This window comes from Anser cygnoides, chromosome 12, assembly GCF_040182565.1.
Source record: "Anser cygnoides isolate HZ-2024a breed goose chromosome 12, Taihu_goose_T2T_genome, whole genome shotgun sequence".
Taxonomy (NCBI): Eukaryota; Metazoa; Chordata; class Aves; order Anseriformes; family Anatidae; genus Anser; species Anser cygnoides.
The window spans coordinates 12786335-12812375 of NC_089884.1; the positions used below are offsets into that span (position 1 = coordinate 12786335).

Sequence of the window (26041 nt, forward strand, 5' to 3'; positions counted from 1 at the left end):
GTGCTGAGAAATCCTTTGGGATCACCCAAGATCCTTAGCCCCAAATCCCAGGGAGCCTGGAGAGTGCCTGGGACGTGATTCACACCTCCCCTGTCTGTGCCGGGTGCTGGGATGCACCTGAGTGGGGTGGGTGGAGGGTGGCCCTGGTTCTCTGTGGGGGTCCCTTGGCAGCTGAGCGGGTCCTGGGGTGCCAAGGGGGTGGCAGCTGGGGGGTGTCTGTGGTGGGGGGCAGCGCCCGGTGTTCCTGCTGGCCCAGATGGACACGGACGCTGGTGGCACCGCGCGCTGGAGGTGCCCACTGGGGGCACAGGGGGGTGGTGACATGGACAGGCAGTGGCTTGGCACCACCTCTGGCTGCTGCAACACGGGCACCGAGCTGTGCTGTGCCCAGCCGAGCCAAGCCAAGCAGTGCGGTGCAGAAGCAAGCCGTGCCGTGCTGGAGCGAGCCAAACTGAGCTGCACCTGCGCCGTGCCAAGCTGAGGAGAAGCGAGCTGAGCCATACCGTGCTGCGATGCGATGGGACGAGACGGCACGGGATGGGATGGGATGGGATAGACGGGACGGGACGGGACGAGGCCGGCTGGACCGAGCTGGGGCGCGCGGAAGCGAGCCGAGCAGCGCGGAGCCAAACCCGAGCCGAGCCGAGCCGAGCCCCGCCGTCCCCCCCGGTGTCCCCGCGCCGTCCCGGCCAACTTCTCCCATTGGCGAGGCGGCGGCGGCTCCGCCCCGCTCCGGGCGCTTATAACCGGCGGGGCGGCGGCCGCACGCGGCCGGGCGGCGCTCCCGGTGCCGGTGCCGGTGCTCGGGGGGCTGGCGGCGGCGGCGGGGGGCGGATGGAGCGAGCGGAGCGCTGGGCGTACGGCGCGCTGTGGGCGGCGCTGGGCGGCAGCCTGGCGCTGCGGGCGGCCCGGCGGGACGTGGTGCTGGGCCGGGCGCTGCTGGTGCCGCTGGCGCTGCTGGCAGCCCTGCAGAGCCTGTGCCGAGCCTGCCTGCCCCTGCCCCTGGGGCTCGCCCTGGCCGCCGCCGCCGCCTGCCTGCTGCTCAGCCGGGCCCCGCCGCGCAGGTTGCTGCCGGTGGCGGGCAGAGCCGTGCTGGTGACAGGTGAGTGAGTGCCGGACCCCCCCCCCCCCCCCCCCACCTCCTTCCCGGCCGCTGCGCGATGCTGGGGCTGCCGGCTCGCCTCTGTTCTTCCTCCTCCTCCTCCTCCCCCGGGGGAGCCGCTCGCACCGCGTCCGGCCCAGCCGGGGTCCCCCGTCCCCTTCTCTCCCCTCTCCGGGAGCTGCTGGGGGTGACTGAGGCCGTGTCCCCCTCTCTGCAGTTTCCCCGTCCCCAGGATGCGCCGCTCAGCCCCTGCACGCCTCCTCGGACACGGGGATGCCGTGCGCTCCCAGCCCGGTGCCTTCACCCTGGCTCCGTTTCTTTGGGGTGTCCCCATATGCAAGCACCTCGTGTCCCCTCTCCTTCCTCCTGGCCACGTGCCTGGGGGCTGCGAGGGCAGCCAGAGCCCCGTGGGACTCAGAGGGGTGCAGGTGGGCTCAGAGAGCCCCCAGCTCACACCGGGAGCTGCAGAAGGGGACAAGCATCCCTGGCTTGTGATGGGGAGCGCCAGCCTGAAGGGCTCCGTGGGCAGGTGGGAAGAGGAGCAGCTCATGGGAGCATGGGGAGGTCTCTGAGGAGTGGGGCAGCGGATGAATGAATGACTGAAGGAGTGCAAGGCAGGGCTGCCCAGGGAGGATGCGTGCGTGATGGCCACAGGCAGCAGTCCCTGCTGGCTGGTGCCCTGTGGCTCACCTGGCTGCTGGCAGACCAGGTCAAGCCAGCCCCGGGCCTGGCATCGCCCGTGTAATGGGTGAGTCAGTGGCTGGAACAAGGTGTTCTTGCCCCAGTGTGCTGAAGTGACACCTCTGCAGCTCCGCCGTGTTTGCTCTCGGCTGTAAATACTTTGTGGTTTTACAGGTTGGAGGCGCAGCTGGCCGGGTCGGCGTTTCCTTACCGCTGCTCAGGCAGGTGCCTGCGATGCTGCAGATGCGAAGGGCTGGGGCAGCATCAGCCCCCCGAGTGTTTGCATGCCAATTAGCCCAATGCTTCCTGAGGATTAATCCCACTCCTCCGGGCAAGCTGGGCTGCCGGCTGCCCTGTGAGAAGGGCAGTCTGTCCGTCCTCCTCCTGCCTACGGGAAGCAAAACCCCTCAGAGGGAGGAGAGCAGAGCCGGGTGCCTGGGGATGCTGGGCAGAGGCAGCAGCTGCGGCGCTCTTTGCTCTCTGTGCTGCTTGAAAAATTGAGCAGGACATTCCTGGGGCAGGCTGGGAGTCAGCATCCGATGCTATGGCTCCGTGTAACTGCTGCAGAGATGAACATCCATGGCTTGGCCTCTCCAGGTCCAGCTCCTGAGCAGGGTGAGCTGCAGCATGGCTTACAGGGCTGTGGGAAGGGCCCACGCTCCCTCTACCTGGCTTGGCTCAGTCGTGAGCCCAGATCGTCCTTTGGTCCCTTCTGGCCCTAGGAGATGTCTGAAATTCAGGGATTCTGTGGAAAATGCCTTAGAGAAGTGGATTTCAGTGTTTGGAGTTGCGCAGCAAAGCAACTGTTGATCCTTACACTTGGATGAGGAGTTGAAAGGAGTGAATCTTTGCTCAGATTGCGATGGTTGCACTTGAACCGAACAGCTCCAAAATAATACAAAGTTCTCGGGCTGCTGGCTGGGGGGGTTATTTGGGTGGTTTGGGCCCCTTGCATCCCTGCTCCTCCCTGGTGGCCACCAGCCTGCAGGGCCAGCGGGTGTGCACGGACTGCCCCATGCAAAGCACCTGGGTGAGCAGGGGCAGCCAGTGGGCTGCCTGAGAGCAGCAGGTCTGGGTCAGAAGCATCGTTCCTCCTCCTTCCCCGCTGCAGGGGAAACTCGTTTTTCCTGGTGAGGCTCTCTGGTTACAATCGCATGCCCCATTAACAATCTGAAATGGGTCAGAGCTTAAGATCGTATTCAAGGTTAGCAGCGGTTTTGCAACTTGATCGTAGTCGAGCGGCGCTTCGGCGTTTCCCATGGACTCAACAGATGTTGAAGCATCTGGTGAGTGCGGCAGGACGGAGTGATTCAATCCAGATGTTTGGGCTCTCGCTGCTCAGCTGTGAAGGTGAACCGCTGTCCTTGTGAGAGCAGGAGCATCGCTCCCGCCCCAACCCCCTGGGCTCTGGGTGCTGTCCTAGACCCATTTCTCCTTCTGTGGGTGACAGGGTGAACACTTCGGAGCCATTCAGCAGTTTGTGCACATGCTTGGGAACAATTGCTGGAGCTGGGTCCCTGGGCGCCTCGCAGGCTTGCCCCACTCTGCCAGCTGCTGTGGGCGTATTCTGGCCCACTGGCTCTGCAGGGCATGTGCTGGTGCTGAGCCCCCCAGCACCGTGGGGATAATTGGGTTAAACAGGGGTGTCCCAGCAGCAGGCTGCTCCATGCCCCCAGCTCGTGCTTTCCAGTGCTGCTTTCCAGTGCTCCCAAGTGCTGGACGCAGCACGTCCAGCCCCCAGGAGTGTCCAGGACGCAGCGAGCATCGCATGAAGGCTGGCGGTGAGATGAGCAAAGCTCCGTCCTGGGCTGCTCTGAGCTGCCTGCAGCTCTTGCAAGCTGCGGTGGCTGTGCCAGCCCCTGGGTGCCCGGGATCCCCGTAAGCAGCCGGCTGCAAATCAGATCGCTCCCTGCAACTGCCCTGGTTTTCCAGGCTCTATTAAAAATTAACAGCAGGGACAGCTATTCCTGCGAGCTGGGGCGGGGAGGGGGGGGGGGAACAGGACCCAAACCAAACACCCGAGCCCTGGTGCACGAGCAATTCTTTGCATTTAAAAATAAAAATAAAAAATAAAAGCAACACTTAACTCTGGTCAGGGGTAGAAACATCAGGTTGTTTTGCTGGGAGCGGAGCAGGAAACCTGCTTTTTCTGCTTCTCTTTGCAGTGCTGAAGCTCTCACCTCACTCTGTCAGCAGTTCTCCAAGGTTTTGGGATTCTTCTTCCCCTTGATAAGCTTCAAAACCAGTGATCTTTCCCAGCCCACCACAAACATTTCGATGTATGCGCTCAGCTTTTTCTCACTGATCTATTAAATAAGCACTCTCAAAGCCCTCTAATGACACAGACCTGTCGGGCGCTTTGTGTGCACGTGTCACCAAAAAACGATGAGCACAGCTAATTAGGAGGAAAAGCACAGCGAAGTTGCACGCTGTAGGAGGACGGAGTTGGTGGCGAGACCCAGGCAGGCTTGCTCAGCGCTCAGGGTTACGCAGGGACATGAGAGCAGCAAGGCAGAGACTTCTCTGCAGAAATGAGAATGTCAGATGGTGCCGAGTGCTTCGGAAGCAGGGAAGTGTAGGCAGTTGCTGCCCTCTAGGCCAACGAGCAGCACATCTGCGGCGAGGCCCCGTGCTGCGTTACCCGGTGGCGAGGCTGGCTCGCCCGGCGCCGCGATCTGCTTACAGGGCAGCCGGGCTGCCCCCGTGGGGCTCGCCTCCTGCTTGGTGGGGTGATGCTGCGGGCTGCCAAGCCCAGGCAAAGCGTTTGCCTCCTTCTCGTAGTCTCCTGTCGTCTGTGCTGGAGGGCTGCAGGGTTTTCGCCCGCGTGCGCTCTCCCTCTCCTCACCGCCTGAGATGGCAATCTGAGATCCTGCGGGGTGGGAAGCGTCAGGGACCTTTGCGGTCGGGCTGTAGGTACAGTTTGGGACTGCTTTTATTGATTCTTGCCAGAAGCGTGCCTGCTGTCTCCTTCTCCGTTTCTCCCCGCCTGCTGCAGCCTCCAGCCCCCGTTCTTCTCCCCCAGCCCATGCGTGCCTCCACGTGCGTCGTATCACTCCTGCTTCCTTGTTCCCTGGAGAGCTGCCAAGCCCCAGCTTTTTATCAACTTTCTTGGTCGGAGCTGGCTTTCCTGTCGCACATGGTGCCGTCCCTGGATTTGGCTGTAATCTTGAGAAGCACTTTTCGGCTTTACGGGCTTTGCTGCCACGCGGCCCCTCGCTGCGCTCCTGACCCCCCCCCAGAGCCAGATGGTGGGAGCTGCCCAGGCAGCTGGGGATGCTGAGGAGGGACGGGCTGGTGGCTGCCCGGGGAAGAGGTGCCAGCCCCAGTGGCTTCTTTCTTTGTTTCTTCTGCTGGTGGTGATTTTTCCAAGCTGGGTCTCAGCTTCTACCTCAAACACCCTTGAACAGACCTGTGATCCCTCCTCTCTGGTGCTGGGATTTCACTTTGCCATGACCATCACACCATGCATCCGCTTCTCGCATCCTTTTCCAAAGGCACCGTGACCCATGGTTGCTCCCTCCCCAGGTCCCAGTTACCAGGTGGGGACAAGCCCTATAACCTGGTGCGTGGCCATCCCATGGTGACTTGTCCCCACGTCAGCTGGGATGCTGGGCTATGCCTTTAGCAGCCCGTCCCAAGCAGATGTGTGCGTGGGTGCTGCCCTGTGCACCGTCCTTCTGTGTGACCGTGTCAGCTCAGAGGTGCTCTCCGTGTGTTTTGGGGACAAGGCACCAAAACAGGCTTGTGGCACTTGAGCTCTGCCTCTGATGAGCTGCTGGGAGATGCTCCCTACAGACTTTCATTACCAAGACACCCCAACACCGACACAACTCCATCAAAACCAGCGTGGCTTTACTGTACTGTCACGAGCAATGCCAGCTCTGAGCTGCTTAAAACTATCTGCTGTGCTTTCTCTGGAGCATCTGCTTTGGCCAACACTGTCCCCAGTGTGGCTTGTCCCATGTCCCCTGGGGATGTGTCCCTGCCCTCTGTGTGTGTCCAGCCCCACGGTGGTGGCACCGCTGTGCTGGGTGGCAGTCCAGCCCCGGGGGCTCCTCCATGGGTGACCTGGCCCACCACATGGAGCCGCAGCACGGCCGGCTTGGGAGGGACCTCAAAGCCCACCCAGTGCCACCCCCTGCCACGGGCAGGGACACCCCCACCCGAGCAGGCTGCCCAAATCCCCATCCAACCCAGCAGTGAGCACCTCCAGGGATGGGGCGTCCCCAGCTTCTCTGGGCAGCCTGTGCCAGGGCCTCACCGCCCTCAGAGTGGAAGATTTTCTCCTAACATCTAATCTAAATCCCCCCTCTTTTAGTTCAAAGCTTTAGTTTAGCGTGGCCATGGCTCTAGTTTATTGTGGTCATGGCTGGTGGAGTTTCCTGGCTCTCCAGCCTGGATCCCACCCCGTGTCCTGCCCTCCTGCGGCCTCCCCGTGCTGTGGGAGGCTGGGTTGCCTTCGGTGCGGGCTCTGCTGTCCCTCGACGTGTCCCTGCTGCTGGCCCTGCGTCCTTCCCAGCGACAGCTCCCGCTGATGGATCGCCCTCGTGTCTCGTCAGCGCCGCGTTCCTGGTTCGCCGCGTTCCGCCCGAAGGTGATTATTCACCCGGTTATCGCTGAGGCTCTTCACAACTTCCTCTTCTTGGGGGGACATAAATTCCACATTAGCTTTGAAAGGAACAGGCTGTGCCATCACCCAGGCGGTGTTTGCGCTCAGATCTGTCACCACCTCGCTCGTCCCCGCCTGGATCCTGCAGCAGCGGTGGGGAGCAGGCACAGAGGATGCACAAATCCTGGGCCGTGGGGGGCCTGTGCCTCTCGGGGGGATGGCAGCCCCCTGCTGAAAGCTCCGGTCCAGCCCCAGCCCCAGCTCGTGTGGTGGCGAGATGCCGCTTCTAGGAAATTCTCGGCACACACTTTCTGTGAAACCCCAACTCTCTGCAATAGCTCCTGCTCAGAAGAGGCACTTCCTCCACCGCGGTGGTTTGCTGAGCCTCCCTTCAGCCCCGGTGCAGCAGCAGAGCACCGAGGTCTGGCCTTGGCACTGGTGGCACACACCCTGCGTGTCCCTTGCCTGGCCAGGTGCCGTTCCTCACCAGCAGCAGCCCATGGTGCCGGGTCGGGTTGTCTCCTGGGATGTCCTACACCCATTGCTCCTGTCCCTAAGGAAGACTCTGGTGCTATTGCACAAGCATCTGCTGAGCCCGTTGGTGCAAGACTTGGGCTGAGCTCGGCAGATCCAGGTGTCAAGCAAGGTTGAAGCATGCTGTGAGGCTCTGTGCAAGTGGCCAGGTCAACCCAGTCCTTGAGCATCGCACCAAGCACTGGTCTTGTACAGCAGAAGGTGCTCGGGCTCGTCCCTGTCCTGGCTGCTCTGCTGTAAGTGGTGCTTGTCACTCCGTCACCCCTCGTTTGCAACCTGTGGTGCTGCTGCCCAGCTTTTGGGGCCGGGGACAGGCAACTGGTGGCTTTTTAGTGACTGATGTCTTCCCACGTTGATGTATCTCACGCCTGCTCCGGTGACGTTGAGCCCCCAATACTGACGCACTGGAGCCAGTACCTGCTTCTGCAAAATGGGCTTTAATCAGGAGCCCTGCTCGCACATCCTCCAGGGCTCCTCTCCATCTTCACCGCCGTGCCCGGCTGCCGTTGGTTGTCAAGGCAGAAAATCAGATTTTCCCCCGCTTCTCTTTGGTTTGTTAAGTGAAACATATCCTCCCAGGCGGAGGTTACGGCACATAATGCTCCATAAACACTCGGCTGATCCTTTGTAATTCATACCATCTGGCTGCTCCAGCCCTGCCGCAGCCGGCAGCCTTGTTCCCCAGCCCCTGCTTGGGGGCAACAGGTCCCAAAGAGCCCCTTGGGGCTCTTTTATTGTTCTCTTGTGGCTTTCTGGGGGGATATATGGGTGGCGCGGCCCATGGATAATGTGTCACAGGGATGGTGCATCCCATGGATAACGCATCGCGTGGGTGGTGTGTCCCATGGATGATGTGTCCCGTGGCTGGTGCATCCCGTGGCTGGTGCATCCCATGGATGATGCGTCCCATGGATGGTTTGTCCCATGAGAACCAACAGCAGCCAGCCAACAGCATCCTTTCCCTGTAAGGGCTGCGATCAGGGCAAACGTGAGCCAGGGTCCAATTTCAAATTAATCCTATTAAAATCCAGACATTTCATTTAAAGGATCTTTGTGGTCAGACTTAAACAACAGAGGCACGGGGCGTGGGGCTGCTCCCCCAGCTCCCCTGGTACACGAGCCCCACCATGGGCTCAGGGTCTGCCTGGTCCCAACAGAGGACACACCACTGCAGATGTGGCAGGGACACCCAGCCATGCTTGGGGGGAAGTCACTTGCTGTCCCATTCACGTCCCCTCACCAGGAATTTGGGGCTGGGACACTGGTCGCCCCAAAAGACCTCTCCCAGGGCATTCCTTGCATCCCCAACCCACGCGCCGGGGACAAGCAGCGTGGGCTGGGCTGCTGCCACCTTCCACCACTTCCCACCACCTCCTACCACCATGGGGCACGGGGGCTGCTCCCGGGGGAGCCCACGGCACGAGGCCGCCCGGGGCGCGGTTTCCTGTTGACGGTGACAGGGAAGGGGATGGAGAGGCCGGGGCGGCTGTGGCGGCTCAGCTGCTGCAGGCACAGGTGCTGCTCCGGTCCCCTCCCTCGACGTGGCCCTGCCAAGAATTTGTTCCCTCTCGGCATGGGCTGACATCACCCGTTTAGCGCTCCTCTCTCCAAACGCGCTCGGCATCCGGGAGGTGTTGGCCGCGGGGCCCTGCCCCAGACACACGGGCTTTTGTGTTCGGTTCTTCCTCCTGCCCACCCCGTGCACCCCTCGGGGTGCCCGTGTCCCCTGCCCGGGATGGCGGGGATGTCCAGCTCCTCCGTCTTTGTGTCGTGGATGTTCCCCACCTGTTTCTTGCTGCGCTCTCCCTCCTCCTCCTCCCCATCCCATGGGCTGTGATCCCGGGTCCCTCTGCTGAGCAATGCGGCCCCACATCCCTTGAGACCCTCGAGGACAAGCCCAGCATGACCCCCCCACACACCCCTTTGCCACTGACACCTGTGCTCTGCCTGCATCTGACCAGCATCACCACCTGCAGCGCCCGTCCCCTCCGTGCCACCACCGTGTCCTGCTCTGGCTGCGGGGCTCCCTCCTCTGCAAGGTTTTTTTTGGGGGCAGGGGAAGGTCACTGCTTTGGCTGAGACCGGGGGCTTCCTTCCATCCCCGTGCCAGGATCAGCCCCGGCAGCGCAGGGAGCACCTACGAGCAAAATGTCAGCCTTGTTTAGCTTGGCATCCCAGGCAGGATTTGCGCTTGAGCCTCTGGAAACAAGCAGCTCAGCGCGCTAATCCGCTTGGCTGCGGCGCCCGGCTCCCCTCCGGCTGATGGTGTCCTTGGGGCCGGCGCCGTCCTCGCCCCGGGCTTTGCTCGCACGAGACTCCGCAACCACAGGGTGCAGGAGGAGCTTTTGCTTTGCACCCTCTGGGATTTTTCCACCTCTTCCAGCGTGGAAGGGGTCTGGGCACCTTGGGAGCAGGGCTGGTCCTTCGGGGGATGCTCAGCCCTGGGGCATCCACTCCCCAGCGGGGTCCCTGGGGAGGCTGTGGGGTGGCCGTGGGGCGAGCAGGTCCCACGCACACCCCCGGGCTCTGAGATGTGACCCCGTGGGGATGAGGACACGCGTCTGGGGGAAAGCCACCCCCACACCAGCAGCCTTGCGTCACGTCCCGTGTCGGCGGTGGGCACGGGGGGGTTGTGGTTTGACAGCTACCGGCTGGTAGCCGCCTTGTCTCCCGGCTCAGATCTGCTCAGCAAAACTGCGGCAGGCGCCTTGAGCACGTGTCCGGCCCCGGTGCCAGCTGCGGGAGGAGACCTGAGACAGCAAAACGTGAGCACCCTGCATAGTCTCTGCATTAAGCACCCCCCCAAAAAATGTGCCTGGACCAAAGCAGGTGAGCGATGCCCACCATGGCTGGGAGCTCAGCACCTGCAGAGTCTTCGCTTGTGCTGGTGAGGAGCATCCGTGGGGCTGGGCAGAGGCAATGCGACGAGCACTGAGCATGCAGCGTGATGAGCATGCACTGCACCGAGCACGAAATGTGCTGAGTAGGCAAACATGAAGAGCCTGCGATGTGGTGAACACGCAACGTGAAGAGCACGCAACGTGATGAGCACAAAATATGAGCACAAAATATGACGCGTGGGCTGTGCGGAGAGCATGCAGCGTGATGAGCACGCACAGCGACGAGCACGCCAAGTGACGAGCGTGCGATGCGACGCGCATGCGAGGTGGTGAGCGTGCAGTGCAATGTGATGAGCACGCAGAGCAATGAGCACGCGGTGCGACGTGCATGCAATGCCCAGCTCCCTCGGCATCCTCTTCGCCACCCCCAAAGCTGATGCTCAGTGCCCAAACGTGCCGCAGGATCCAGCTGAACCTCCTGCAGAGCCCCCGGGGCAGGCTCTCGTCCCTGTTTGCAGCCTGATTTTGCAACCCGGGCTTCATCTCCGCTCGGCCCCTGCTCCGAGGCAGGCGCTGGATTGCCGCTGGCTCGGGGCCGCAGCGTGGGAGGCCTCGGGGGGGGGGGGGGGAGGGGGAGGCTTCTCCGGCAGCCCCTCGTCGCTCGAAGCAAAACCATTTGGCAGAGCCGGGGCTGGGACGGGGGAGAGCTGGCTTCTGCGGCCTCCTCGTGATGCAGCATCCTCCAAAGGACGCGTGCCCAGCGCCTCGGCTCAGACTGGCCGGCTCCAGCGCTCCCCGGAGGGGCGCAGCGGCTGCGGTCCCAGGGTTTGCTCCTCGCTCCGCGCCCAGCCCCACGCTCGGGGGCATCACGGGGTGCGTGGGTGCTGGGCACGGGTCGGGCAGCAGCACTGGTGCTTTTGGGGGGTGAATTCGGCACCCCTCTTCCTTTGCTCCCGAGACCTGTCCTGGCAGCCTCCCTCCCCCGGTCTGGCCTTTATTTGCCTTTTCTCACGCTGAGTTTTTGCCACGGCTGAGTTTTCCCATGTCTCCCCTCCCGGGAAGCCCGGCAGCGCGTTAACCTCCTCGGCCGGCCACCGCCTGAGACCTTAAATAACACCAGAGCATCACCGCCCTCCTCCCGCCAGCCCCGAGCAGACTTTGTGTGTTTGTGTGTGTGAGAGAGAGAGAATAAATTAAAACTTCCGAAACCAGCCTCTGAGGCACCACAAACCCTCCCAGCAATTGCTCCCAGCGCTGCCCGGCCGCGCTTTCACCCTTCTCAGCAGCCTGGGCCAAAACGAGCCCGGCTCCCGCTGCAGCCTCCCTTGCCAGCCTTTGGGGATTTATTTATTTAATTATTTATTTGGTCTCCCTTGGATTTTTGGGATGTTTCCAGGCGTTTTGAGGATCCAGCGTGCAGCCAAGGGGTGCCACTTTGTGCTGGGACCGGGAGCTTTTGTGTCCCGGGGAAGGCAGCGGGGAGCCCTGGGGACACGGCTGCGTGCGCTTTTATTTTCCAACTTTATCTTTATTGCGGTTTTCTCCTGCCCTGTTGGGCAAGGCGAAATGCACCTCCGGCCCCTTCCCACCCGCTGAGCACCGCGGCGGCCGGCTCCGGGGCGTGTTATTGCGCTGGCGGCCGGCCAGGCTCTTTTATGGGTTTATGACGCAGCAATAAAGTTGATCGGAGATGGGGACCCGGCCGTGGACACTGAGCCCAGCACAGCTTATCGGGCTGCCCCGGCACTGGAGCAGGCAGCGCCCTGTTCCTGGCTGGGGGTGATGCAGCTGCACGCTGGCTCCAGGTGCAGGATACGGCCCTGTGCATTTTATTTTTCAATTATTTTTTAATTTTTAATTTAAAGTCAGGGCTGGCTGCGTTAACCCCGCTCGCTCCCCCCCTCACGCAGGCCACCAGCTGTCCCTTCGTCCTGCCCCGTGCAGGTCACAGGTGCCCCCAGGGAGCACCGAAGGGTGCCAGAGCACCCTCTGGGGCCCAGGAGGAGGGTGCAGGCGATGGGGCTGGCCTGGCAGCGCTCCCCTGTTAATGGTTAATGGGGCCAGGCAGCTGGGGCGGCGCGGGGAGCTATCAGCGCTGCCATCAGCCCCGGGAACACGCTGTACCGGGCCGGCTGTTTGTTTCCATCCCCGCGGCACCCATCTCCCCGCCGGCAGCGGAGCCCTGGAGCTGTGGCTCTGCAGTCGCCTGCTCCAGCCGAGGACACGAGGGACATCCCACGGGGATGCCCCCCCAGGGCTTGAAGGTGGCAGGAGAGAACCAGAATCGCTTTTTCTCCCCCCCCCTTCCCCACCAGGTGCTGTGTTTTTGGCCACTGTTTTTCAGGAGGCTGAACGTGTTCAGGGAACTGCAGCATCTCCCACCTGGGCTTGCGCCGGCATCTAACGGTGGCTGGTGGAGGGGTCTTTGGGATGATGTGCCCAGAGGGGGACGTTTGGGGGGGGAGGGGGGGTCCCCAGGCATCCCGTGGGGCTCTGGGCTGGATGGGACGTGCGCCGGTGCCAGTTCAGAGCCCGCCAGGCCGGTGCCTCGCTGTGCCTGCGGGTGCCGAGCCTGCCCTCAGCGGTTTTATCTGCTCCTCGCATCAGCGGCGCGCTCAGGGCGATGGGTTTGCTGATAAGGGAGTGTTTTCTTCCTCCCATGCGAGATAGAAAACAGCAGCTTCGTGACCTGAGGGTGCCCCAGGACAAGGTCACGTCCCCAGCGGGTGCTGGGGACCCTGGGGCTGGGGAGGCAGAACTGGGGCGTCGGGGGCAGGGGGCACGCGGCCGGTGGCTGTCGCCGGCCACCACAGGGCTCCCGTTGGCTCTTGCAGGCTGTGACTCCGGCTTCGGGCAGGCGACGGCGCGACACCTGGATGCTTTGGGCTTCCGCGTGTTCGCCAGCGTGCTGGACCCGCGGGGCCCCGGCGCCCAGGAGCTGCAGAAGAGCTGCTCGCCCAGGCTGACGCTGCTGCAGATGGACCTGACCAAGCCTGAGGACATCCAGCGAGTCCTGCAGCACATCCAGGCTCACACCAACAGCTCAGGTGGGGGCCCATGGCACCCCCATTACTGCATACGGCCCCCCCGGGACCTCTGCTTGTGTCCGGCGGGGTGGTTCCCACCCAGGGGCTGCATCCTTGGCTGCAGCCACGCTAAAGGCTCTGTCCCAAGGCACCCCGTGGCTTCCTGGGCAGGGTTCCCGTGAGGGGGGGAGCAGCCCCAGCGTGGCGCTGTCCCACCTGGGCTGCTTTTTTGAGCGTCCCCCTTCCCCCAGGTCTCTGGGGTTTGGTGAACAACGCCGGCTTCAACGACATCATCGCGGACGCGGAGCTGTCGCCGCTGGGCAACTTCCGCACCTGCATGGAGGTGAACTTCTTCGGCTCGCTGGAGCTCACCAAGGGGCTGCTGCCCCTGCTCCGCTCCGCCGGCGGCCGCATCGTCACCGTCAGCAGCCCAGCGGGTGAGCATCCCCGTGAGACCTGGGGACATGGGGACGGGTTGGGGTGCCCCAGAGGGCTGCGCCAGGCTTGGGTGCACAGCAAGCGTCCCCGGCTGGGCTTTTGGCAGCCCAAACCTTGCCCAGAGGGTGGGCACGTAGCCTGGCAAAACCCCCCCCGGGGGGTCTCACCCTGGCCACGTGTGGAGCCACATGGGAGCCATGGGCTTGTGCTTTCTCCCCTCCAAGGTGACCTGCCGTTCCCCTGCCTGTCAGCCTACGGGGCATCGAAGGCTGCCCTCAGCCTGCTCATGGACACCTTCCGCAGCGAGCTCCAGCCCTGGGGTGTCAAAGTCAGCCTCATCCTGCCAGGGTACTTCAAAACAGGTGAGAGGCACCCAGCAGGCGGACCCGGAGCCCCGGGGAGGCACCGAAGGCGGTGGGGGAGCAGCAGCCGCAGGGCGCAGCTGTGAGTGCCGGGGGCATCCCCGGCCACCACCCTGGGGAATGTGGCCAGATGGGTTCAGAGCAGAGTCCTCTGTGGTCTGTGGGTGGTGGTGGTGCCTGCGGGAGGCTCAGTCAGGATCAGGCCCTGCCGCCTGCTCCTTTACCTCTGGGATGGCTGAACTGGGTGAGCACCATCTCCAGCCACCACCTCTCCACGGTCTTTGAGCTGGCCGTGCTCTGGCCACCACGGAGGTCCCCACCTTGCAGGTAGCTTCCAAAACTTGCAGTTCGGTCCCACTTGGGCTGACCCGTTTGTGACACCCATCGCCCCACTCCCACCCCGTGGCAGATCTCCACGGGGGTTTTGGAGGGACCACGGCCCCCCGGTAGCTGCTCCCTCCCCTTCCCAAGGGACATCGCCGTATGAGCTCGGGCACCACGGGGCAGGGCAGGAGGGGGGTGCCCAGCTCATGGTGCGGGGGTCACATCCTCGCAGGAACGTGCGACCCTGCCTTCTGGAACCTGCGGAAGCAGCAGCTGGTGGCTCGCCTGCCCCAGGAGCTGCTGCAGGCCTACGGCGAGGACTACGTGGAGGAGATCAACCGGCAGTTCATCCAGTTCATGAAGGTGGCCGTGGAGGACCTCAGCGCGGTGGTGAACAGCATCACGGACGGGCTCCTGGCTGCCAACCCCGCCGTGCGCTACTACCCAGGGCAGGGCCTTGGGCTGATGTATTTCATACACCGCTACCTGCCCTATTTCGTCCGAGACTTGTTCTTGAAAGGATTATTCATCAACCCCAAGCTGCCCCGAGCGCTGCGGCCGGAGCAACACACTGAGGCGAAGGAGGCCTGACCTCGGCCCGCATGCGGTCGCGGGGCAGGAGGGAGCCTTCTCCTGGGATTTCCAGGCACAGCAGCCCCCGAGCGTGTGCGCAGCCGCCGGCATCGTCGCCCTCGTGCACCACGGGGGAACAATCAGCACTAGACCTAAAACCAAATCGCTTTCCCAAATCAGGCAGATGCAGATCTATTTTCTATCGTGCGAGAATCAACGTTTTTCTAGAGACTGTTTTTGTTTTTTTTTTTTTGTATTTTTTCTAACCGTGCATCCTGCAACGGGGCCACTCTTGCCTGACTCTGCATCTCCGCACCAGGCGCTGGGACGTACCTGGGGCACTTCTCAGCTCTGTGACAGCTCCCTGACCGCTGCTGGAGCTGCATCCGTCTCCATCGCCTCGCAGCTGGGTCAGGCGCGGGGCGCTGCGGATGCTGCCGTGCCAGCCCTGCCTCCCCGCGGTTCGTTACACACTCCACGAGCTCCCAGCGAGAGCAGGGGCTGAGGCCAGGCTGTGGGCACTGCAGAGCTCTTCACCAGATGAACTACGTGATTGTCACTTTTTAAATAAATCTCTTCTTGATACGCCACTGGGCTCTCGCAGTCTCCTTCTGCGTTTGGGGGTGCCCTGCCTGTGGGCAGAGCCCTGCCCAGAAGGGGCACCCCGAGTCAGCCCCGGGGCAGCCAGGAGAAGTGCGCCGCCAACGCGGGCCCCTGGGGACGTGCGAGCAGGCGCCGGAGAAAGCAGGGAGAGCGCAGTGCGGTAGGCAGATATTTATTGGTGTGGAGAGGAGGGGGGTCACAGGGTAACAAACACTGCAGAGGTGACCACGGCACAAGCTGGGACAGAGCCGCTGCTGCCAGGCAGGACGGACGGGGAGCACTGGGAACTCCCCATCAGCGAAGCCCCTCCGCTGCCGCACCGCCGCGGGGCAGCCAGGAGGTTGCTCTGCCCCGGGACCAGGCGTGCAGCACGGCCACGCAGCCACCCAGAGCAGGGCAGGGGCTCCCCCGTGTCACAGCACCATCCGCAGAGCCCAGACCCTTGCACGTTGTGACAAACACAGCTCCAAGCCACGGGGTTCGCAGGGGAGGAAGGAGCTCAGGCGGCTTACGGAGCCCTTTCAAGCTCCAGTGACTGAAGAGAGCAGCTTTTGAGGATGCTAGCACTAGTGCAGATGCTGCTGGAGCGGGGAGGAGCGCGCTCCACACATGCTCTGGCTCTGCCCTCACGTTCCCACAGGCTCCGTCCCAGTCCTGGCCAGGGCTGCTCAGTCTGTCCCACAACGCGGTTTGCTACAAGGGATGCAGGGATTACACAGCAGCATTGGCTACGCTACAAATCACACTCAAACTAAATCTCACGGGGACAACGCTGAGGAGGAGGCGTGCTCGGAGCACTGACAGCGAGGACTCCTGGCCGTGGCAGACCTGACGCGTTCCTCTGCAGCGGTGGGAACCACTTGGAGGCAGCAAGCCCCGGCTGGTGCTTGCTCTGTGAGCACAAGCGCATACAGCAGGTTAGTACAGTAACACGGGTACTATTAGATACACGACAGGAGGCGTCCCTCCCGCTGCACAGGGCCAAGCCTGTGCCACCGGCCCCTCTGGACCCCTCACTGCACACACAACTCAAGCTTCAGCTTGTGAATAATTTAACTAGCAACTGTACAGTTTCCCCATCCGAGCCAGTTCGACAGGTGGGACATCCCTGGCGTCTAGGCAAGGGATAACTCAGGGAGCATGTAGAAGATAGACAGGGGTCCCTCTGGGCTCCAGGGGTGGGAGGGTCGGACAGGAGCAGGGCGGGGTTAGAAGATGGGAATGTAGTTGTCGATCTTGGTCCTGTGCCGCTGGGCGATGCACTCTGCGATCCACACGATGTTGCGGCACTCCTGCTCCTTCAGCTTCACAAAGGCGTAGAAGACTCCGAAGTGGAACTGGTTGAGGAACGCCAGCTTGTTCAGCTTCACCTGGGGAAAGCCCGGAGGAGGACGTCACTTGTCCACCTCTGCTAGGCTGTCCTCTGCTGGAGGAGGCAGCCCAGGCAAGGATGGAGCAGCTTGGAAGTCCTGCAACTTCCCCAGCAGGCTGGGGGCACAGTGCATGGCTCAGAGAGGACAGGCTCTGGCATTTGAAGGGGGAAGGATTTATACCCTCATGTGCTGCGGGAATCCTCCTTTCCCACATAATTACTCTGCTCTTGCTCTCGGTGGACCAAACATCCATCGGCAGCCCCAAACCTGCCTCCCACACTGCTCTAAGCTGTCTGGGTGACAACGTGGACTGAGCACCAGGCTGGGCCCCCACAGGCATCAGTACTGAGCACCATTCCCTCACTGGAGCACAGAGATAGCATCCTCTTCCTTCCCCCAAACTCTGCTTCTCTGCAGCACTGATGCTTGGGAGCATCAGGCAGACAACCTGACTGCTGCCCTGAGCTTTGCAGGAGGCACAGGCAGACACACTTGTCGAGCGGTGTCTCAGGGCTCACTCACCTCATGCTCAAAGAACCTGTCTTCAAGGGTCTTGTCTCCAGGGTTGCTGCCAGCCCCTTCAAACAACAGCTTGTACTCCTGCAGGAAGACATTACAAGAGGATGTACCCAGACTCCAGTACCCTCCAAGCTCAGCAGCACTCCTGGGCCCCGTACATCAGACATCCCAGCCACTACATCAGGTCAGCACAGGACCCAGAGAAGCCAAGAGTCGTCTGCCCTGTGAGCACACGGGATGCTGTGAGGCTGCACTGCACACACACCACCTGGGGACCCGCTGACGACAAAGCCCAGAAGGGCAGGAAAGCCCTTCTTCCATCTGTGAGCATCACAGATCCAGCCAGGGATCCTGCCCCTCCTCTGAAACGTGCAGAGCTCGAAGCCGCATCGCGGTGTGGAGCCTGCAGGCAGGATGCACCAGGCACATCCCTTCCACGTACAGACCAGCGTGGCTGGGCCAGGACCCTGCACCCACAAACACTGGCACACACTGCTTCAGCAAGGGGACACGGAGCTCTCCGACCCCAAACAGCAGAGGACAGGCAGCCCCCTCCCCAGGCTGTCCACCCACACGCTCCCCCAGGCCCCTGAGAAGCTCTGAGGCAGAGCAGGTCCTTGCGCCAGTCCCCCAAAGCACTCACAGGGTAGTAGTCAGCAACATTTTTGACTTGTTCGTAGTCATCTGCTCTGGCCAGCTGAGCCAGCCCCTCGGGGTAGAGCTTGCCGCAGTGCGGGAACAGCTTCGCCCGGTCCTCCTTGGACAGCTCAGTGCCGAACGAGTTGATGGTGATAATGAAGGCCCTCCGGTCAGCTTCAAACTGCGGGAGAAGAGACTTTCACCTCGGGCTGCAGGGGCTTTGCTAGAGGTTGGCAGATACCGGTGCTGCTCTGAACAGAGCCGCATCAGAGGGCAGCACGAGCAAGCCCAGCTCGGTGCCTGGGACGCGCACAGCTCTCCTGTGCTCAGCAGGGCTGGCTACACGTGGGGACCACCTGCAGGACCACGGGCTGATGCCTGGGGACTAGTCAGGCGAGGAAATCCCCACCTCAGGCACAAGCCAAGGCACTGAGCAGAACCCTGCCCAGCTCCAGGAGTGGTTCCCTGCTGCCCCTGAGCCCTGCACATCCAGCAGTCAGCTCTGGCACGCAGACGGGCCTCAGAGAGACCGGTTCTGGTTGTTCTCCTGCTTGTTGGACGGATGAAGAGGCTGCCATGAAGGCAACAGATGGGCCAGCACCTGGCAGAATCAGGACCAGGCAACCAAACCTGCCCAAAGTCATGTGCAGACATTGCTTTCCTAGGTCAGATGGGATGCACTGGGATGCTGAACAGTATCCCGAGCATCTGAAATACCGGCAGGCAGGCTGTGCCTGAGCGTGGAGCGACGAGTATCACTACAGGAGTTTCCAGACGTACCTCCAGGATTGGACACATGGCATCTGCCGTGGTACCTCCAAGTGCCTTGCAGAACTTGTAGAAGGACTCCAGGTATGCCTGGAAGAGAGAGAAATGAGTGCTCTTCTACCCAGCTTCCTTTACTGCCCCACAGGGCCATTCAGGAGGGGGCAAAAGGCAAGCAGGGATGCTCCCAGACACTTTTTAGCACAGCACAGGCTCTCTCACCCCATGTGAACTTGGATACCAAGCCCACACAAGGGACAGTGCTTCCCCAGGAGCCGGAGACATGAAGGGCTGTGGTTTGGTTTGCTCAAGTGACTGGATGAGCTTACAGCAGGCAGAACCCCAGGCAACAAGGTTAAAGCCTATTCTGCTCCTTTGAGTGGTCTAACTCCAAAGCATTCGCTGAAGTTTCACATGGTTTCCTGACCCCGCTCTGGCCTCTATAAACATGCCAAGCCACACAACTATAGCTGCAAGACCTAAGCTCAGAGAGTAGCCCTGTGTAAGCGGAGTCGAGATGAGACAGGACATCTGTGAAGGAAACCAGCCATTCTCTGTAATTCTCTTTTTACACTGCAGCCGCTTGGTCTCCATCCCAACTGGAGCACTGCAGAAATCACACAAGGCTAGGCACAGCTAGGCTGCCTCCAGGAAACGTAATCCTTTGTGGAGATGTACCATAATCCAGCTGGAAGATGACTCTATCTCCCACGGGGAGCCATGGAGGCAGAGCACGGCTAAAAGTGCTGTTCAGCAAAAACTTTCTCAGAAGAAACCATCATGTGCTAAAACACCTCCCTGCACAGAGCTGCAAGCAGAATCACATAAAAGGAATGGCAAAGCAACGATGCTGAGACATCACAAACCTCTGCCTTGTCATAAGATGGACCACAAATGCGTGTGCTGGACACCCTCAGCTCCAGAAAAGCACCTGGATTACTGTGTTCGGTAAATATTTGTTACCACACAGCGCACAAGGGCACTGCTGGGTGAGCACTACACATCACAGAAATGTGATGTGAGCAGCAGCCCAGCTGAAGTGCCTCCACACCAACGCACGCAGCATGGGAAACAAGCAGGAGGAGCTGGAAACCACGGTGCAGTTAGACAAACATGACCTGACTGCTGTCACGGACACGTGCTGGGATGGATCACATAACGAACACAGGAACAGAGGGCTACAAACCCTTCAGAAGGGATACGCAGGGAAGGAAGCGAGAGCGTGTTGCCCTCTGCGTTAGGGAAGGGATAGACTGTGAAGAGTTGCCTCTGAGAAACAGCCACGGACAGGTTGGGAGCTTGTGGGTGAGAGTTAAAAGACCGCACCGATAAAGGACAGCTTGTGGTTGGGGTCTACCACAGGCCACCCATTCAAGGGGAGCCTGTGGATGAGGCATTTGGGCTTCAGCTACAAGCAGTGTCGTGCTTGCATGCTCTCCTCCTGATGGGGAACTTCTACCACCCGGACTGTCGGCTTGGAAAACTACACAGCAGGTTGTAAGCAATCGAGAAGACTCCTGGAGTACGTTGAGGATAACTGCTTGGCCCAGTATTACACAAACCAACCGGAGGGGAAGTGTTACGGACCTGGTGTTCACCAACGCAGAAGAGCTCATTAAAGAGGTCAAGACTGGAGGCAGTCTGGGCTGCAGTGACAACGCCCTGCTTGAGTTTGTGATCTCGAGGAATACAGGCCTGGCAAAGAGCAAAGTCAGGGCCCTGAACTTCTGAAGAGCAAACTTCAAGCTATTTTAAGACCTAGTAGATGACATCCCCTGGAACACCGTCCTTAGGGACAAAGGAGCTGAGCAGAGCTGGCAGCTCTTTAAGGATGTTTTCCTTAGAGTGCAAGAACTCTCCATCCCCCTGTGTAAAAAAGCAGTCAGGGAGGGCAGACAACTGGGATGGCTGAGCAAGGACCTGCTGGTCAAACTGAAGTGCAAGAAGGAAATGCACACGCAGAAGAATGACAGGGACACATGGCCTGGGAAGAGTACAGGGATGCAGTGCAGATGTGCAGGGATGGGATCAGGAAAGCCAAGGCACGGATGGAACTGAGCTTGGCAAGGGATGCAAAGAATAACAGGAAGGATTCTATAGGTACGCTGCTCAGAAAAGAAAGGCCAAGGAGAGTATAACCCCTGTGATGGATGAGAAGGGTGAACTGGTAACAACAGACATGGAGAAGGCCCAAGGAACTACAGACCAGTGAGCCTCACCTCTGTGCCTGACAAGATCATGGAAAAGATCCTCCATGCAGTGTTGAGGCACATGCAAGACAAGGAGGTGACTCGAGACAGCCAGCATGGCTTCACCAAGGGTAAATCGTGCCTGACCAATCTGGTGGTCTTCTGTGATGGAGTGAGTGCATCGGCTGACAAAGGAAGACCGACCGATGTCATCTACCTGGACTTCTACAAGTCCTTTGACACGGTCCCACGTGACACGCTGGTCTCCAAAGTGGAGAGAGATGGATTTGATGGGTGGACCATTCAGTGGATAAGGAGTTGGCTCGATGGTCACACCCAGAGAGTGGTGGCCTATGGCTCTATGTCCAAGTGGAGGCCGGTGACGAGTGGTGTCCCTCAGGGGTCCGTCCTAGGACCGGTACTGTTTAATAGCTTTATCAATGACATAGATAGTGGGATCGAGTGCACCCTCAGCAAGCATGCAGAAAATGCCAAGCTGAGGGGTGCAGTTGATACAATAGAAGGAAGGGATGCCATCGAAAAGGACCTGGACAAGCTTGAAAATTGGGCCCACATGAACCTAATGAGGTTCAACAAGTCCAAGTGCAAGGTGCAGCACCTGGGCTGGCGCAATCCCAGACATGAGGACAGGCTGGGAGAAGAACTCATTGAGAGCAACCCTGCAGAGAAGGACTTGGGGATTCTGGTGGACAAAAAGCTCGATGTGAGCCGGCAGTGTGTGCTTGCAGCCCAGAAGGCCAACTGCATCCTGGGCTGCATCAGCAGGAGTGGGCAGCAGGGAAGGGAGGTGAGTGTCCCCCTCTGCTCTGCCCTTGTGAGGCCCCACCTGGAGTCCTGCGTCCAGGTCTGGAGCCCCCAGCACAAGAAGCATGCTGATCTGTTAGAGCGGGTGCAGAAGAGGGCCACGAAGATGATCAAGGGGCTGGAGCACCTCTCCTGTGAAGAAAGGTAAGCACAGAGTGTCACCCTGCAGAGCTATCGCAGGAACAAGGGCACGGATATTGAACTTTGCTTGAGGTCCACAGAAGAAGGATGCTGGACAAAAGGTTCAGTCCCAACTCTGCCTTTCCCAGAGCTCACAAGCAAGTTTTAGGCCTTAGAAGCAAAAATGGGTGAACTTGGATACCCAGCACTAAGTGAGGATTCACCATCACAGGCATCATGGAGACATAGGCTGCAGGAAAGCTGCGCTGGGTACCCTCCCCTGCGGACCCCTCCACAGATGATATCAATTTACAGGAAACTTTCTGCTGTCCAGAAAACCACATCCCAGAAATGGCCATGTGCTTGCACTTAATAATCTTCAGAAGTCTTTTATTTCCATGACACCATTCAATTACCCTCTGCCTCCTGCTAGTCTTGTTTGTCTTTCACATCCAGACTGAAGGGAGATCTGTGGCCAGTCCGTCCATGTTGACTTTTTCAACATCATCCACAATTTCCATCATGATTCACTCCTCTTCCAGCTGAGGAACCCGAACCTTTTTTGTAGTTTCCCATACAGAAGTCATTGTACCCAAACCTTTATTATGTCCCTCTTAGCAACTTCTCCTGTTCTGCTCTTCACATTCTGAGATGAGAGAGGAGAGGAACAGATCAGGAAATGCACAGGACGAATGCACTACGGATGTACGCAGCAGCACGGTGATGTTTGTGCAGTTCACTCCTGTTCTGCTGTTAAGAACGGACTGCCTCACACAGAGACACACTTACTGAGGTCGGTCATAACCCAAGGGTTTGTTTAGTGGTAGCAGGGAAGAAGGAAACCTCTACAACTGGGATTAGGATTCCCTCCTTGTCTCTCCCATGTATCACTCCACATTTATCCCCAGATGTGTCTGCTGTATGTTACTGTCCAGCCACAAAGCTCCTTCGGCAGGTTCCTACAGGCAGGTTGCCAGCAAAGGCTAGCAGCCAGCCAGCTTCATTTCAACATATCCAATAAAGATGCGGAAAAGAAGGAATAAGCAGCGAAGATTATGATGCTGGCATGCCTCCACTGCTGACCTCCTTCTGCTCTAAGAGCTGACCGCTTTTATCTTCTGCTCCTCATCGTAATCATATTCAAAAACCTTCTCAGTTGCCACTGCTTACTTAAGAGCTTTCAGAAAGAAACATTTGTAATTGCTTTTTTCATATGAATCCTCCTCAAACCTTGTCTGTGTGCTTGTCCAATCCTTCAAAAAGTGCCTCCAGTAGGTCTGGGAGGTAGCACGGGCGCTTCAAGTCTTCCCTCACCATGCTAACACCTCCTGGCCACGAGCATCTATCCCAGGCACCCATCTGCTGTGCTCTTCAGAGCAGCTCCACAGAGACATCAGACCTGATTTTACTTCTCTAATCTGCCTACAAAGACTATTTGCATTGTGTTATCCATTTTCCAGACCCTGGGGCTGCATCTGTGAGCACCTGTAAGCTGCAGTCACCTCTTCCACCCCTGCATCCCCGTGATTTATTACTGACAGAGCAAGCAGCCTGCCCCTGCTCTCCCTGGGGGCTGCTCGTTAGTAAGATCCAGTCCCAGCACACGCTGAGAGGTACCAGGCAGCGACACTTCCGTTTAGGGGTAGGAAAAGCAGAATCCAAAGGAGTATCAGCCTCAGAAAGGAGATGGAAAGGACGTGGCAGCTGGGACCCAAGGAGAGGGCACCCACCAGCCTGTTTGCTCTGTGCTCGCTCTGCTCCCTGCCTCTGCCCGGCTCAATACGGAGCTCTGCACCCTGCAAGGGTGCAGGTATTTATGCGTACCGGCATACCTTCCCCCATTATAGCAAAAGATCAGTACATGCCAGAGGCCACACGCAGCTGGGCATGACTGCCGAAAGGCAGCAGCTTCTCCCCTCCCTTTGCCTTCTTCCCTTCATGCCTGACCTGTTCTCCACCTCTCCAAACGGGTCAAGGCTTCCTTAGGAAGCAGAGGTCACAGTGACTGCTAGCTGGCCGTGACCAGTCAAAGCAAGGTTGGCAGATACAATCTGCATCCCGCCCTTAATCCAGAGAGTCAAGATGAAGAGATAGCCACAGCCTGCACATAAACACACGCTTTTATACTGCCAGCTAAAACCAGACGGGGCCAGCAGGGGAGCTGACAGCTTCCCGTGCAGGCTCAGGACCAGGAGGTGCCGTAGCCCCTCCATGTCCCTGTGCCAACGCTCTCTCCAGCCTGCCCGACTCCTCCACCCCAGCTGTACTTTTCTTTGTGCTGCTCCACCAAGAGCATCTAATCCCTACCACAGCCACTGAAGGCTTGAGCAGATTGTTGGAGACTCTTCTGAAAGAGCTCGGTACAGACGGCCAGGCCCACAGAAGTGCTTCAGCCAAGTTTAAGATCAAGCCACTTTAGCACTCTGAATGCAGTAACCTCATGTCTAAACTCACCTGGTTAAGCAGCGGCCTTCTCCTGCCTGCCTGGGACCTGAGGAAGTTTATTCAAAGGCAGGACCTTTGCAAAAATCTCTTGCACAGACTCTTGACACTGACAGCTCCAAAAAAACTCACTCAGCCTAGCTCCGGTGCCCTGACTGCCGTGCTGGGTGTTCGGATGCCAGGCCCCTCCAAAGGCATGATCTTTACTTTCCAGAGGATGTACCCGTTCTTGTGCACATTCACTCAACCACCACTCCCGGGAAGAAAACAGAGAGGAAGCAAATTTATTTTTGAACCTATTCTAAGAGGAGAATACCTTCTTCCCTCTATTTGAAGAAACCAGCCTCTCGGCTGGACCTCCTGGCTGGGCAGAGCTGTGGTCGCACTAACGAGGGAAGTTAACATCTCTTTCCCTTCCCAGTCTCATTTACCTTATACAGCGTGTTTCGAATGATTTCAATGTTCATTTCATCAAGGTCCTGCTCGGATATGCAGTCTTGGAAGAAAGCAGCTGAAAGAGAGCCACAGACAGAGTTAGCGCTGCCCTAACCAGACCCACGCCCAGCCCTTCCCAGAGCAGTACGAGAGCCCTCAACAATACCAGGCAGAAGCACACTTTATGCTGAGCTGGTCTGGCACTCACCTTCAGTGCCACCAAATTACTGTGACTTAAAACCTCAGGCTCCACCACGGCTCTCCAGGCTGCAGTCATTTTTGGGGCACTCACCTGGAAGTCTTTCTTCACCTCTGGAAGACTTTCTTGACCCTTCAGTCCTACCGTTTAGTTAACAGCCCATTCCTAGCAGAAATTCTCAGCTCTAGCCCCCAGCATCAGTGCCAGAGCAGCCCACATTAAAAAAAAAAAAAAAACAAACCCAAAACTGTTCCCAGATGTAGGCTCTCAGAATTGACAAGACGGCTTCCGAATTGCCTGCTGCAGCACAGCAGCAGTGCCTATGCATCTGTGAGGCTGCAAGTCGTGAGGAAGCTCGTGTGCTTCTTCCTCTTCCAGCATCTTACGTGGGTTAAGGAGACATGGGGATACCACAGCCCTTGCAGCCTGGGACACCCCATGTTTGGAGTCAGGAGTGGTTTCCCCCTGGCAGGTCTGTCAGTCCCGTTTTCCTTTTATTTCTCTAGCCTGAGGTAAGCAGCAGGAGACAGGATGAACTAGTGTGTTCTGGTGGGAAGCTCGGCCCAGACACTTTGCCAGAGTATCTCTGGGAGGGTGTTTGGGAAGCTGTCGCCACCTAAAGAACACAAATGGGTTTCAGATCTAGCTCAGGGTGCTGCAAGCTGCAGATAAAGATGGGTCTTGTACATCTAGCATGACATAAGGCTGTCGTGCCACTCTCTTGTTAGCAAGAGCACAATAAGACCCATTGATGGGACTTGTCTGACTTCTTCAACTCTTCCCTCAGCAACCAATTCTGCTGAATTTGCTGCAGAGAGAAATATGATCTTTCCCAGTTCCGCACTCCGGCTGTGGGTAAGGGACACTGTGCTCACACCAAGAGCTGACCAGTGCTCTGCTGAACCAGGAACGCTGCAGGCTCATGCCTCTGGTGCCCACCACTCTCACTGCACGAGATCTGTGGCAGGGACAGCAGCCACGCTGGGGATCCAGAGAGTCCTGAGCAGGGGCTAACCCCCACAGAAGTTTCTTTGCTACTTACTCTTTGCAACAGCATCAGAGACCAATGCCACGTAGCTAGAGGAACACGGCTCGCTACGGCTGGCAGAAGTGAAAACAGAGTGTGCCAGGACTGGTTTTCACTGCAAGACTCACTGGCTAGCCCAGATAGCTAAGCAGTGGCTACTTCAGAGTAGCAGAGGAATGAGAACACAGCTATTTCAGTTCTTGGCCCTCCAATATCCCAAATTAGGCTAACAGCAAGACTTATTTTGCCCTGCTAACCTATGAAAGCCATTTGGGGTTAGGCATTCCTACCAAGCCACGTAGCTATTCAAGTCCTGTAGGAGATAGAGCTGCTGTTTCTTCGCGTGTGGTCACTGGAAGGAGTGCAAGTTAAACAACTGGAGCCTGCGTGCTTGCTTGTTTAGGCAACACGGCTAC

The 26041-nt window shown here is 59.2% G+C and overlaps 2 protein-coding genes across 2 annotated transcripts in view; one reads left to right on the forward strand and one right to left on the reverse strand.

Moving 5' to 3' along the window:
* The first annotated feature begins 803 nt into the window (after positions 1-803).
* HSD11B2 (hydroxysteroid 11-beta dehydrogenase 2) lies at positions 804-15079 on the forward strand. The gene is made up of 5 exons (XM_048078663.2): positions 804-1102; positions 12601-12813; positions 13044-13229; positions 13455-13592; positions 14149-15079. Exons 1-5 carry the CDS (start codon positions 835-837, stop codon positions 14505-14507), a joined length of 1164 nt encoding a protein of 387 aa, XP_047934620.2. The 5' UTR covers positions 804-834; the 3' UTR covers positions 14508-15079.
* A 169-nt stretch (positions 15080-15248) lies between these two features.
* The window catches only part of ATP6V0D1 (ATPase H+ transporting V0 subunit d1), a 36754-nt gene continuing 25961 nt past the window's right edge, over positions 15249-26041 (reverse strand). Inside the window, exons 4-8 of the mRNA XM_067004156.1 lie at positions 24396-24475; positions 18404-18481; positions 17628-17804; positions 16988-17065; positions 15249-16462 (exon numbers count right to left, since the gene is read on the reverse strand). Coding sequence (XP_066860257.1) covers positions 16301-16462; positions 16988-17065; positions 17628-17804; positions 18404-18481; positions 24396-24475 — 575 coding nt within the window. The 3' untranslated portion in view covers positions 15249-16300. The remainder of the gene's footprint in view (positions 16463-16987; positions 17066-17627; positions 17805-18403; positions 18482-24395; positions 24476-26041) is intronic.